Below are 13492 nucleotides of genomic sequence, written 5' to 3' on the forward strand. Positions count from 1 at the left end.
TCTTAACATTAATATGTAAATGCCAGGGAATCTTGAAGTCTGCTCGGAAGTACCTGCCGTCCGGACGAATAATATTTTGGGCCAATCATCGCCTTAGCCTTACGGCATCGTCCTTCTCATTAGGCAGGAAAGGGCAAGCTAAGACACCCGCATTACATAGAATCTGATACACCTGCACCTGCGTGGCTATTTCCTACATGTAATACCCACGTGGAAGTACTTGCCTGTCCTATATCCGACTGCAGGTGCCGTCCAATGCTTACCGTACATTGGACACCTACCTAACCTACCTAAGGTTAGGTAGCTTCTCAACCAACTCACCGGTCTTGCTAACCCTCCTGATTCACACTTGTCTACCTAACCTAATATTCAAAACCTCTTATCTGCTATTCATTATCATTTCCGATCCCGATTCAAAGGAATAGACAGACAATCCAAACCCAAGATGCTTAACTAAAATTTTCCGATTATATACGAATATAGTACACCAATGGACGGCCAGCTCTAAGTCTTGTAAGCTCTCCCTTAGAGCTTCATAGACGCCCTGCTACTTTGAATCTGGCAAATTAAAGGATTAGACGAGCCATGGCTGAATCGTCACCGCTGAAAGCTACCCCCAAACGCAAACGCGACGATGTGCTCAACGAGCAGCGCGTTTTCAACTCTTCTCCTTATACTTATAGTCTGCATAAGACCACCTTCTCTTTCCAAGCTCCGACCCTGAAACCAGTGGAGAATACTCGAAACGATGCCCCTGAAGATGGTAACAGTAGTCCTCGAAGTAAGGTTGCTCAGAAGTTCCAAGAACTGGCTCTTGGAAGTGGGGGCGGGGTAATTGATACCGACAGGGTCGATGGCACTGGTTTTATGGAAACGAGGACGGGAACGGGATCAGACGAGGCTAGTCCCCAATTTACAATTGATAGCCCAAGGTTTTCGCCAGAGCTCACCGTCTTCGATTTTGATGGAGGTATCAGAAGTAGCACGTCTGTCGAAGACATGCAGCTTGACGATGGCGATACTGCATCGCGTAAGCGTGTCAAGTTGCCCGACATCGCCGAACTACAAAATTCTCCTGAGGTCGTGTTGGGGGGAGAAGTAGACGTAACGAATTCCGACTTTACCCAGCCTACTGAGTCCCCTCGATTCACTTTACAGACAGCCGTGGATCCTGCTATTTTGAGGACAGAAAAGACCGAAGGTTCAGGCCGCTTGCAGAAGTCGTATCCGTCCATCAACCGATTGTCGGAATCTAAGTCGCGTATTCGAAAACGATCGGGCACCCCGCCCTTAGCAAAGCGTAAGACGGCAGAAGCCTTGGCCGAGGAGGATCCTATCATCGTTGATCCCATTCGTGCCGCGCTTACGTGGCATGAGGATGAAATTACTATCTATGACCCCGAGGATAAAGACGATGACGGTACTGGTATCAACGGTATCGGCTTCAGACCAACTCCTGCTTTGGCATACGCGCGGGCGCAGAAACGAAGACAGCAGCTGGCCGATTATAGAAAACGCGAGGAGAGCGAAGCTAGAGCGAAGAGAAGTCAACGTCGTCGACAACGGATTGGCAATGTCGCGGAATTGGAGAGAAAACATTCCATGGCACGAGTGCGTTTCTCGGATGCAGAGCCGACTACTGTGGTCACGACTTGATGTCAGCAGCATACGTCCTCTGCCACTTGAATTTCAATGCAATAATTCTGGACTTGGGGCGTTAAGTGGATATAACCGGCAATGGTTTGATTAATAGGGCGTTGAATAGCTCTGGCGCAGATATATAGCCTTAGATGGCCGACATGATGGCAAGGCTGCCTTTATCTATTTGAAACCTATTCGACTTTCTTTATCCTTTTGCAAAATAACCTAAAACTACATGGCTTCGAATTCGGTATCGCTATAAGTCACACCAACAGAGCCATGGAAGACTGTCGAAAGCGTCAATGTTGATATGTGATTTATGGGTTTCGAAGGATAGCATATGAACAGACCTCAGCGACATACCCCGAATTTCCATAGTATAGTAACTATTCCTTACTTTCGCTGTAATATCTGCAGGTCGACTGAGATCACCAAAATTTACACCAGCTTTTCTTTGTAGCAGCATCTTGCCTTGCTTTTTCTGCTTCCAATCTTAACCTTGCAACTTCTTCAGCTTGTGCCTTTTTCTCGGCTTGCTTCTTGTCCATTACTTCAACTATGCGCGCCATGGCCATGCGCTCGTTCGCTCGTTGCGCACGACAGTATTCCCATTGAATTATGGAGCCCAAGAAAAATACACCAAAAGCCCAGTTTGTTGCTTTTGGTACCGTCCCTGGAGGACATAATTAGTCTAAGCGCATTTTGAACTCTCAAGTAGTACGCTTAGGTACCTCCTACAAAATATCGACCCATTCCCACCGCCGCACCCGATGCGATACCCGTCATAAGGCCCTGGCGGGCACACGGGATTTTGTGTACATTGAGGAAGTCGTCGGATTTTATAGACTGGATCCCATCCTTGATATTGGGTTCAGGAGTGCGCTTTTGTCCCTCCGTGGATTTGCTCGCAGGGCTTTCGGGGTTTGAACTGGGGAATATTTCGTAGATCTGCGGTTTCTTGACATGATCAGGAGGACCTGATACCCCAGGAGGAGGGCCTCGCACCCTAGGAGGCTCGTTGTCGTCTTGCGTCATCACTGGCGCTCAAAATACCAAGCTTAAGTTTCTACGGTTCAACATTTTGACTATAAAAATCGCGATTTGGAGCTATGACGCCGCTATGCAGAGGCCCCACTGGGAGTATTCAACTAAACGAGTGAATCGAATTGAGTACTACTATGCATATATAGGGGCACTTTAAGGAACGCGACAATGGTAGTACATAAAACGCGAACGTACATAATGCAAAGACGCGTCTCGCGTTTAATGGGACAGGGGTTTTGTAGCCCATTCCATATCGATTATGGATTCTTTTGGATACAACCGATACAACCACCATACCGAATAGCAAATTTGAAGACTATAACATCAACTACTTCAACAAGATAATTCTCGGGATCTTAATTGGATTGGTTATCTTATTTGAACCCTGCCGTCGCAAATGACGCCCAAAATACCCTGCATTATAACGATACCGTCGCTATAATCGACAATTCTCCTACCGACTCTAATATGCCCAACACATCTCTACGCCGCCCTCAAAAGGGCTATGCTCGGCGGGGAGGCAAGAATGCCTACCATGGTGGTAACCGGACTCGAACATTTGCTGCATCGACTACACGCAACGAGGCTACATCAGCCGACGAGAAAGCCGAACGGACACTCCTTGCGCAGCAAATTGATGAGTCTATGGGGTTTGCCAGATACGAGTCAGGTAGAAGAAAAGAGGGATGGCTTGTCAATGTCCAACCGACGACCGTAGCACTTGGCGACGATCGCGCCCCTGGCGGGAGAGCGGCATTAGACTGCTATTTTATCGAGGAAGACGGACAGACGTTCAAGGCAACAGTCGAATACGAACCATACTTCGTCATTGCGTGCCGAAAAGGGAGAGAGGGTGAAGTCGAGGAATGGCTTAAACGAGTGCCAGGTGGCGGTGTCGTACATAGCATTAGACGAGTCGAGAAGGAGGACCTGTCTATGCCGAACCACCTTCTTGGATATAGAAGGACGTTCCTCGAGTTACGATTTAGGAACGTACAAGATTTAATGAATGCGAGGCGGGATATAATGCCTATAGCGGAGAAGAATAAGAAATCTATGGGCACGGTGGATGTTTATGCGGAGGTTGCATCGTTAGTCTCCCTATTTCCAAAAGGATTTTACTCAAATGTCAAGATACTAACATGAGATATAGCGAACAAGCGGGATTCGACCTATTTGATGATTCACGAGATGACGATGGACGACATAATGCTTCTTTTGCGGATGCTAGCGACTACGTGGTTGATATTAGAGAGTACGACGTACCGTACCACGTAAGAGTAATGATAGATATGGGTGAGTGTATATCACTAGCTTCCGCCACGCCACTATATTATGCTAATGAGAATATTAGATATTCGAGTAGGAAAGTGGTATTGGGTGGAAGTAAAGCATGGCATTACCTCTATAACGCTTAATGAGGAACACATCGTTCAAGCCGACCCTGTAGTAATGGCCTTTGATATCGAGACATCAAAAGCCCCTCTCAAATTCCCCGACGCCGCCATAGATCAGATTATGATGATGTCGTATATGATCGACGGGCAAGGTTTCCTCATCACGAATCGGGAGATCGTGTCGGAGGACATTTCAGATTTCGAATACACCCCCAAACCCGAATACCCTGGAACATTCATGATTTTTAACGAGCCTAACGAGAAAGCTGTTATCGAGAGGTTCTTTTCACACGTCAAAGAGGCGAGACCGACCGTCATTGCCACGTACAACGGGGACTTTTTCGATTGGCCGTTTGTAGAAACGAGAGCAAGCATTAACGGTATCGATATGTACCGAGAGATTGGATGGAAGAAAGATAGTGAAGACATCTACAAGTGCACGTATGGCGTCCATATGGACTGTCTAGCGTGGGTCAACCGAGATTCTTACTTACCCCAGGGTAGTCGAGGTTTGAAGGCTGTTACCGTTGCCAAGCTTGGGTACGATCCAGACGAACTCGATCCGGAACTTATGACACCATACGCAAGCGAAAGGCCTCAGACGCTAGCAGAATATTCAGTTTCAGATGCCGTCGCTACGTACTACCTATACATGAAGTATATCCACCCATTCATCTTCTCGTTGTGTACAATTCTACCTCTAGGAGGCGATGACGTATTACGCAAAGGAACGGGTACCTTGTGTGAGATGTTGTTGATGGTGCAAGCATACAAGCACGAAATCATCCTACCCAATAAGCACATGTCACCTAAAGAGTCTTTCTGGGATGGGCATTTACTTGACGCTGAAACTTATGTCGGCGGCCACGTCGAAAGTATCGAGGCGGGTGTATTTCGAGCAGATATTCCGGTGAATTTTGCTGTTGATCCCGGTGCGGTAGACGAGCTGCTCCGAGATTTAGATGCGGCTCTTAAATTCGTGATCGAAATCGAAGAAAAGAAGTCTCTAGATGACGTTACGAACTATGATGAGGTTAAAGAGCAGATTGCATCGCGGTTGTTACAACTCAAAGAGACACCTAATCGAAATGAGCGACCTCTGATTTACCACTTGGATGTTGCTTCTATGTATCCTAACATCATGACAACAAATCGATTGCAGCCAGACTCAATGATTCAGGAGTCGGACTGCGCTGCCTGCGATTTCAATCGCCCAGGTAAAACTTGCGATAGGAGAATGCCCTGGGCTTGGAGAGGCGAATACCTTCCCGCGAAGCGAGACGAGTACAACATGATTCGGCATGCGCTTGAAAATGAGAAATTCCCAGGTAAACGACCTGGCGGACCTATGCGAACTTTTCAAGAGCTACCAGAAGATGAGCAGGCCGGTCTCATCAGGAAACGGTTGCAGATGTATAGTCAAAAGGTCTATCACAAGATCCGTGATTCGACTACTATCGTCCGGGAGGCAATTATTTGCCAACGAGAAAATCCCTTCTATATTGACACCGTCAGGGATTTCAGAGATCGTCGATATGATTATAAAGGACAAGCGAAAGTCTGGAAAGGCAAGACCGAGTCTCTAAAGTCTTCTGGAGCACCAAGCACAGAGGTTGAATCCGCGAAGAAAATGATTGTCCTTTACGACTCTCTACAACTTGCGCACAAGGTCATTTTAAACTCGTTCTACGGTTATGTCATGCGAAAGGGTTCGAGATGGTACTCTATGGAAATGGCCGGTGTGACGTGTTTAACTGGCGCAACCATCATTCAGTTGGCACGATCTCTTGTCGAACGCCTTGGCCGACCGCTCGAGCTCGATACCGATGGTATTTGGTGTATGTTGCCTGCGACCTTTCCGGAAAACTTCGTCTTTAAACTTAAGAATGGCAAGAAATGTGCTATCTCATATCCTTGCGTCATGTTAAACCATCTTGTCCACGCCAAATTCACGAACCACCAATATCAGACTCTGGTAGATCCAAAAACGTTTAAATATGAAACGCATAGCGATAATTCAATCTTCTTCGAAGTTGATGGTCCTTACAAGGCGATGGTTTTGCCGACATCGAAAGAAGAAGACAAGAACTTGAAGAAAAGATATGCTGTTTTTAATGACGACGGTAGTCTGGCTGAGCTCAAGGGATTCGAGGTGAAGCGAAGAGGTGAACTAAAGCTTATTAAGATCTTCCAGCAGCAAATCTTCAAGTTCTTCTTAGAGGGAACTACTCTCACTGAGTGTTACGCTGCAGTAGCAAAAGTTGCAAACAGATGGCTGGACGTTCTTGACAATAAGGGCTCGACACTAGCTGATGAGGAACTCATCGATCTCATTTGCGAAAACAGAAGCATGTCTAAGACGCTCGAGGAATACGGAAGCCAGAAATCCACATCCATCACGACGGCCAAACGACTGGCAGAGTTCTTAGGCGAGCAGATGGTTAAAGACAAGGGTCTTAATTGCAAGTATATTATTTGTGCTAGACCTCGGAATGCTCCAGTTACTGAACGAGCTGTTCCAGTCGCCATCTTCTCTGCTGCACAGGAGATCAAGCGAACATACTTGACAAAGTGGCTCAAGGAAGAACCCGCCGATACCGACCCTAGGGCGCTTTTAGACTGGAATTATTATTTAGAACGGTTGGGTTCCGTTATTCAAAAGTTAATCACCATTCCCGCCGCGTTGCAGAAAGTTCGTAACCCAGTCCCGCGAGTGGCACACCCAGACTGGCTTCAGCGGCGGATCAACATCAAAGACGACAAGATGAAGCAGAAAAAGTTGACCGATCTTTTCGCAAGTGCCAAGGGACCTCTAGAAGATATAACGAATCTTACAGGTTCGAGGGTAGACGATCTCGAAGATTTCGGGACCAAGTTACTAAAGCCGAAGAGTACAACTGCAGTTATCAACGCATCCCAGCCCCCACCAACAGCAACAAAGCGAAAATCCCCTGAACCAGAAAAGGAGAATACGGATCCTTTTGCGGCTCTCCCGAAGGAGATGCCAAATCCCTCTGATGATTACCCAGCATTTTTGGAATACCAAAAGAAAAAGTGGAAGATCCAAAAGCAGGCTCGGATCCGTCGACGCCACCTCTTTGGTGATCGTCGTGGTAATGCGAGCGGCAACATCCAACACAAATTCCGCCAGAGAGCAGAAGTTACGTTCAGGAATACGTGGCAATTACTTCAGCTCCGAACAACTGACAACCCAGGCGTGGTAGCTGCCTTTGTCTTGATCGACGCAAAGGTTCACTCGCTCAAGATCAAGGTCTCACGACAGGTGTTCCTAAACCTCAAGGGCAAGGATCTCCCCGACATCGAAGTTCAGGGTTGTGAAGTAGAACAAGTCTATCATACCTTGCCAAATGGACACTCGTCAACACACTTGTTCAAAATCACCGTCCCTGAAGATATTTACTTTTCCGAGTCCCAAAAGTTTTCATTGCTGTTCAACCACCCGAGTGTGGAAGGTGTATATGAGAAGCAGGTCCCGTTAAACATTCGAGCAGTGCTCCAACTTGGCAACTCGTGTACCATTGACGAGAGGCAGCCCGGTGTACTTGGAAATGGCTTAGATCAAGGTTTCGATCTTAGGAGCTTAGTAAAGCCGACAAAGCCCAAGGCTTACCTGGACTCTAATCCGCTTGCATACCTCTACATATCACATATCACCGCGGGCGAGAGGCAGATCTTTGGTGTATTCTCTTCAACTAGAGACGAAGCCCATATAGTTATTCTTCAGAAAAACAGGGATGCCGGGCAAGACTTACCTAACGTCACGAAGATCTATAGTGAGATGTTTGCAAAGAGGCGACAAGAAGGGGAGGGTACAAATTGGCAAGAATGCTTTGCCTACCAAGAGAAAGTAACGTTCAAAGTAACTCAGGTGACAACGCGACGAAAGGCACACCTTGAGATCAGTGATCTGATCAAGAAGATGAAGAAGGATGAGTTGAAGCCTCTCATGCTTGTTATTCAGTCATCTCAGCAAAACTTACTAGTTCATGATATTCCCACCCTTGCAGAGTTTCCTATTCTTCCCCTTCGATACGACCAGGCAGACAGCTCTCTTCCCCCTCTTGGTTGGCAATCTGTTGTCGCTAAGCGTCTTGTTTCTCACTACCTCAATCTTGGGTCATGGATTCTTCACCTCACAGCCCTAGCAAGGTATGGCGATATACCCTTATGTAACTTGGAGCGCGACGATCCGAGGTTCCTTATCGACGTTGCGTACGCTCGGCGGTTGCAGTTAAATAACGTAGTGCTGTGGTGGTCTCCGGGCCCCAGGCCAGATCATGCCGGCTATGAGCAAGATGATGTGACAGGTCCACTTGATACGGTCACAATGCCCTCGATCAACACCCCCGGGACGTATGCATCTGTTTGTATCGATATCGAAGTTCGGAATCTGGCTATTAACACTATACTCACATCAGCTCTAATCAACGAACTCGAAGGTGCAGATTCAATTTCCTTCAATCCCGCTGCTGACTCTGCACCATCAGATGGCAACGAGGTTTTGCATTCTGAATCAGCGTTTGCCAATGCCGGAGTACTTGTACTACGTGAGATGGTCAAGTCTTGGTGGGCGGAAGCATGCAAGGGTAGCCCTATGGCCGATATTCTCGTCCAGCATCTAGTACGATGGGTCGAGTCTCCTGACTCTTTCATGTACGACCGAGCATTACAGTATTATGTGCAGATGATGAGCCGCAAAGCCATGCAGCAGCTTATGGCGGACTTCCGTCGGGTCGGTTCTCAAGTTGTGTTTGCGAATTCCAATCGACTACTTCTACAGACAACAAAGTCAGAAGTAGGTAACGCATATGCATACAGCCAATACATCTTGAAGAGTATTAAGAGCAAGCCGCTATTTCACTTTATTGATCTCGAAATTAAGGAGTATTGGGACTACCTAGTGTGGTATGATGAGTTCAACTACGGCGGGAAAGCTTGCCAGGAAGTTATTGAAGCCGAGCAGCAGAGTTTACAGACTATCATGAACTGGCAGATAAAGACCTTCCTACCTCTTCGACTGCAGGACACGTTCCAGCATTGGATTGTCGAGTTTATACAACTTATGCACGGACTCAAACGGCCCTTGATGGTGAACGGAGACCCCGATGCGACACCACGTCTCACGCAGCTACCGTTGCGCAACGGCTCTCAAGCTGATGATGGTGATATCTCGCAAGCCATTCTTGGCAAGAATTTCGAAAAACAACTCAAGAAGGAGATTAGGTCACTCGTCTCGACCCAAGCTCGTGAGCTCCTTCACCCAGAACTAGCGTCGGACTGGTCATTCCCGGTTCTACCAGGTAGCCACATGAAGAACATGCAAAATCGCAATGCAGTACTTGAGCTCGTAAAAAACATTATGCAGGTCCTGTCACTAGACAAGAACATTACCATGGAAGCGCGGTTGCTAAGGAAGGAATTGCTCGCACTATTCGAGGTGCGCGAGTTTAGTAAAGAGGGTGCGTTCGCAAATCCGAGCGAGAGCCTCAAAGTAGCACAATGGAGCTGTCACGAGTGCACCCTCGCCCGTGACTGGGACTTGTGCCGCGACGAACACCTACTACCGGATCTAAATGCCTCTGCCGGTAACAACGAGGCGGAAATACGGAGGGCAGCGGCAGCCAAGACCTGGCAGTGTCCATTCTGCGATGCTGAGCTGGACAGACTGAAGATCGAGGAGAGGTTACTGGCGGATGTGCAGAGTATGGTGGTGGAGTGGAGCACGCAAGACCTGAAGTGTGAGCGGTGCGGCAGCGTGCGGTTGAATGACCTCATGGAGCATTGTACATGTAGCGGTCCGTGGGCGGAGAGTGTTAAGAGGGGCGAGGTGGTCAGGCGGCTAGGTGTATATCAAGGCGTGGCGAGGTGGTTCGGCCTCCGGATGCTAGAGAGTCTTGTCGCGGAAGTCCTGGGGGGGCTTTAGAATATAACTCTAGGACTATTAAGCGTTTCACGTGTTTGTAACGATGTTGATTGTCCTAGGCTCATATACCTTTACGTGATAATTGTACTATTCCTTCACGATTGCTTCTCCCTCGTGATACTTCGGCTCTTTTTATTCCCTTGTACGCTGCAGTCCTCCGCGAACAACCGCAGCTCTACACCGATTAGAATATGACATGTGTCGCAGTTGTTAAAGTCCTATGAAAAGTTCCAAGTTTATCCAACCATTACCTGCTCCGAATTCCGGCCTGTTTCGTTACACTACGTAGTATGCAGCGAAGTATCATTGCCATCGCAGGCGGGGTATTCTTTACAGCCTGATGCCTAAGCCCCTAGAAAGTCCAGCACGGCTCGTGCATCTTAATCCTTCATTTTAAAACATTGCCGTCCGGTAGCCTCGAATTTGAACAGGAGAAAATATGACGATCGTAGGAAAAGCAGACGTTCCGGATAGGAAAGCTTTTCGCGAAGGCTTGAACAGCCGTGATGAGTTGGGCGAGAAGGCCAAGTTCATCACCGCTCACGTATGTATTAACTCGGGGCGTTGTTTCGCCACCACAGGAAAAGGCCAAGGCTAACGTGGCTGTAGCTCGGATGGGAAAGTATCCCGGCGTACTCGGCGACGGAATCGCACGACGGGGGACGGTGTGAGGCATCAGCGCCGTTGCCCGACGAATGCATCATCGTCCTCCTGTACGGGCAGATGCAGCTCGACGACGACGAACGAGTGCTCACGGGGACCAACGTCGCGGTGCGCACGCAAGGGTCCAAGACGCTGAAGATCCTGACGAACAGCGCCGCGGTGTGGTACCCGGGGATGTGCTGCTGGGAGGGGGACGAGTGCTTCCTCGCGACGAAGGGCCAGTGCAAGCGCTTCGGAATCGGTAACGTTAGGGAAGTGAAGAAGAAGCCGAAGAATTCGGCTTGGAGTTGGGTGAAGAAGCTTAGTTTAGGAAGACAGGATAAGGATTCTTAATGGCATCATTGCTACCTACCTACCTAGGTAGGTACCTAGGCAGGGAGCGGTATGTCGGATTGGACGTCTTGGAACTACGGTCTATCTCATTATATGTCTGGCAGTTGGCAAGTGTTTATAACAAGGCATGCCCATGAAGGTGGCGTAATTAGGTACTCTTACCAATGCATGATGGATTCCCTCTAAGGGTTCTCCGGTTACATTCTTGCTAAGGCTGGAGCAGTGAAGCCCTGAGATATTAGTCTTTATTGCTGGGTTTGATTCGGGAAGGGCTATGGACCCGAATACTTTCAATGCTTTCGATGCTGTATTTGTTATGGCTCTTGGTAGCTTACCTTTTGTGTTTACCTCTCTACTCTGTAGCTCATGTGAACTGTCCGACGATATGAAAGTCAATTCAAGGGTGACAGATTGATTCACTGACATGGCCATAGTATGACAGTGGCAGTAACTTCTGATTTAGTCCAACAGTTATTCTCTAGAAGGTTACAATAATGAGGTAGTGAAGATATATATATATTCTAACCTGCGAGGGTAGTCAAGGGGTAAAACTTTGACTTTGAGTAAACGACTCAAGTTATGTTTGAGGTAGATCACAATACTCACCAAATCAATAATCAATGTTTCTACAGCGGGTAATTAGTTTCAACAAAGTAACAAGTACATGAGGTAGTTAGAGGCATAACCCGGGGATTGGTTTCTTGCTTGAGAGTTGTAGCGGGATCCCCGAATCTTTTACTGCGGGTCGGATAAAGCTGTATATAGCCAAAGAGAAGGAAACATCTTCGAAGATCACGACCTGTTTTCATAGTTCTTAAATGAACATGGTTGTTCTTCATATATCCGAGATTTTTCACCAGGGCAGAATGATGAGCATAACGTTAACCTATTATTCTAATTTTGCGCGATTTCTTTCAGGCCCTCACATACAAGACCATGCGCGCTATTGAACCCTATGGCTACCTGGCACTCTTTGGGATACTTGCTAGAGCAAGTTACCTGGCTGAAATATGTCCTCGGAGCCCATTGGGTGAAATAGGAGACGGAACCTGCGCTGGGTTTGAATTAGGACAGAAACGAATTTTGAGCAAACTCTCGGGGGCCAACTTAGATTGGGAAGGCCCAGAGCATTGTGTAAACGAAACATGTATCTTCTCAAACGACCACATTGGTGATGGCATCGTACTTATCACGAGCGAAATAAATGCAAAAATTGCAAGCAACTTCCCAGTCACGACCAATAATGGGGCGGCAACATTACCGTTCCACGCGGCAGAAGTTCCCGGAAAGGGCGTTGGTATTGTTGCCGATAGAAAAATACGTAAAGGTGAAACTATTCTCATACGTTCCCCGACGATGATGGTGCAGACCGCCCCTCACGTTGGAATGGAGTCTGGGATCAGGGGTGTGCTATACGACCTCGCCGTGGGAAAGCTTCCGGTTAGAGGCCGAGAGCTTTTCATGGGCCAGATGGGCAAGGACGTTTACGATAAAATAGAGACAAACTGCTTTCAAATGTACATCGACGGGGCAAACGACTCTGGTGGCCACCTAGGGTGTTATCCGGAGGTATCTCGATTCAATCATGACTGCCGGCCAAAGTAAGCTTATTTCCAGAAATTAAATTGTAAATATAAAAATGGCTAACAACAATATCGTCACTTAGTATCCACTATCGTATCTCTAACATGACTCATATCACAGTTGCCGCGCGTGATATAGAGCCTGGTCAGGAGCTAAGTATCAGCTATATCGAACTAATGCTCCCACGAGAAGAGCGTCGTTCTCGCCTACGAAGTTGGGGGTTTGAATGCGCTTGTTCTCACTGCAGCATGAGCGACGAAGAGGTCGCTGCTTCAGATGCGAGAATTTATAGGATCGAAGAATTAGAAACCGCCCTAGAGAATTTCAACCAGACTATCGTAACTGCAGAAACTGGGGCGCAACTAGCAGAATTATACGAAAGGGAAAGACTAGATGTCTATCTCGGACGGGTATACACGCGGGCGGCGCTTAACTTTGCACTATTCGGTGAAGAGAAGAAGGCGCAAAAGTACGCGCTGGCTGCGGTAGAAGCCGTCGAAAGAGAGTTGGGACCAAATGCGGCCGATGCTAAGGCCATGAGAATTTTGGCTGAGAATCCCAAAGAGCATTGGACTTGGGGGAAGCGGAGAAGAGGAAGTTTGGGAAAGGGGGAGGGAAGATGATCCTTCGAGGCGATACTTTGAACTGGTTTCCTGCTCAGTATGTCGACACTCTAAGTTAACCAGGTAATTACTACCGAGATGTTGAATGTCGTAGTTACTTGACGCGTATTATATAGGTACCTAAGATAGTCTTTATTGGACTTGCCTTTCTTATACCCCCCTTCCATATTACAAGCAGCGATTTATTGACGCATCTATAACTTACCTACCTACCTATACATCATCTTAAACAACAACCTTACAACAGAGCTTCGACCAAACAA

At 47.5% G+C, this 13492-nt stretch overlaps 5 protein-coding genes across 5 annotated transcripts; 4 read left to right on the forward strand and 1 right to left on the reverse strand.

Moving 5' to 3' along the window:
- Nucleotide 1: 1 nt before the first annotated feature.
- Nucleotides 2-2320, forward strand: F4813DRAFT_335299 (uncharacterized protein). The gene is made up of 2 exons (XM_049241185.1): nucleotides 2-1981; nucleotides 2039-2320. Exon 1 carries the CDS (start codon nucleotides 586-588, stop codon nucleotides 1654-1656), a length of 1071 nt encoding a protein of 356 aa, XP_049101462.1. The 5' UTR covers nucleotides 2-585; the 3' UTR covers nucleotides 1657-1981; nucleotides 2039-2320.
- On the reverse strand, nucleotides 1832-2747 carry F4813DRAFT_335274 (uncharacterized protein). The gene is made up of 3 exons (XM_049241184.1): nucleotides 2373-2747; nucleotides 1992-2314; nucleotides 1832-1928 (listed from the first exon to the last, which is right to left on the reverse strand). Exons 1-2 carry the CDS (start codon nucleotides 2674-2676, stop codon nucleotides 2070-2072), a joined length of 549 nt encoding a protein of 182 aa, XP_049101463.1. The 5' UTR covers nucleotides 2677-2747; the 3' UTR covers nucleotides 1832-1928; nucleotides 1992-2069.
- Nucleotides 2748-2907: 160 nt separating this feature from the next.
- F4813DRAFT_353149 (DUF1744-domain-containing protein) lies at nucleotides 2908-10043 on the forward strand. The gene is made up of 3 exons (XM_049242599.1): nucleotides 2908-3776; nucleotides 3839-3981; nucleotides 4040-10043. The coding sequence occupies exons 1-3, from the start codon at nucleotides 3154-3156 to the stop codon at nucleotides 10024-10026; spliced, it is 6753 nt and encodes a 2250-aa protein (XP_049101464.1). The 5' UTR covers nucleotides 2908-3153; the 3' UTR covers nucleotides 10027-10043.
- On the forward strand, nucleotides 10044-11522 carry F4813DRAFT_353150 (uncharacterized protein). The gene is made up of 2 exons (XM_049242600.1): nucleotides 10044-10570; nucleotides 10636-11522. Exons 1-2 carry the CDS (start codon nucleotides 10466-10468, stop codon nucleotides 11020-11022), a joined length of 492 nt encoding a protein of 163 aa, XP_049101465.1. The 5' UTR covers nucleotides 10044-10465; the 3' UTR covers nucleotides 11023-11522.
- A 327-nt stretch (nucleotides 11523-11849) lies between these two features.
- On the forward strand, nucleotides 11850-13486 carry F4813DRAFT_401544 (SET domain-containing protein). The gene is made up of 2 exons (XM_049248422.1): nucleotides 11850-12623; nucleotides 12689-13486. Exons 1-2 carry the CDS (start codon nucleotides 11959-11961, stop codon nucleotides 13227-13229), a joined length of 1206 nt encoding a protein of 401 aa, XP_049101466.1. The 5' UTR covers nucleotides 11850-11958; the 3' UTR covers nucleotides 13230-13486.
- Nucleotides 13487-13492: the final 6 nt, after the last annotated feature.

The sequence above is a fragment of the Daldinia decipiens genome (assembly GCF_022478715.1).
Source record: "Daldinia decipiens strain CBS 113046 unplaced genomic scaffold F4813scaffold_9, whole genome shotgun sequence".
NCBI lineage: Eukaryota > Fungi > Ascomycota > Sordariomycetes > Xylariales > Hypoxylaceae > Daldinia > Daldinia decipiens.

What these genes read in the sequence shown, in the direction of transcription:
- F4813DRAFT_335299 (XM_049241185.1), top strand. Translation starts at nt 586, where the DNA reads ATGGCTGAATCGTCACCGCTGAAAGCTACCCCCAAACGCAAACGCGAC.
- F4813DRAFT_335274 (XM_049241184.1), bottom strand. Translation starts at nt 2,676, where the DNA reads ATGACGCAAGACGACAACGAGCCTCCTAGGGTGCGAGGCCCTCCTCCT. An exon ending in GGGTCGATATTTTGTAGGAG is followed by an intron (nt 2,315 to 2,372) that starts GTACCTAAGCGT and finishes TATGTCCTCCAG; the next exon opens with GGACGGTACCAAAAGCAACA.
- F4813DRAFT_353149 (XM_049242599.1), top strand. Translation starts at nt 3,154, where the DNA reads ATGCCCAACACATCTCTACGCCGCCCTCAAAAGGGCTATGCTCGGCGG. An exon ending in GTTTATGCGGAGGTTGCATC is followed by an intron (nt 3,777 to 3,838) that starts GTTAGTCTCCCT and finishes CATGAGATATAG; the next exon opens with CGAACAAGCGGGATTCGACC. An exon ending in AAGAGTAATGATAGATATGG is followed by an intron (nt 3,982 to 4,039) that starts GTGAGTGTATAT and finishes TGAGAATATTAG; the next exon opens with ATATTCGAGTAGGAAAGTGG.
- F4813DRAFT_353150 (XM_049242600.1), top strand. Translation starts at nt 10,466, where the DNA reads ATGACGATCGTAGGAAAAGCAGACGTTCCGGATAGGAAAGCTTTTCGC. An exon ending in CCAAGTTCATCACCGCTCAC is followed by an intron (nt 10,571 to 10,635) that starts GTATGTATTAAC and finishes ACGTGGCTGTAG; the next exon opens with CTCGGATGGGAAAGTATCCC.
- F4813DRAFT_401544 (XM_049248422.1), top strand. Translation starts at nt 11,959, where the DNA reads ATGCGCGCTATTGAACCCTATGGCTACCTGGCACTCTTTGGGATACTT. An exon ending in AATCATGACTGCCGGCCAAA is followed by an intron (nt 12,624 to 12,688) that starts GTAAGCTTATTT and finishes ATCGTCACTTAG; the next exon opens with TATCCACTATCGTATCTCTA.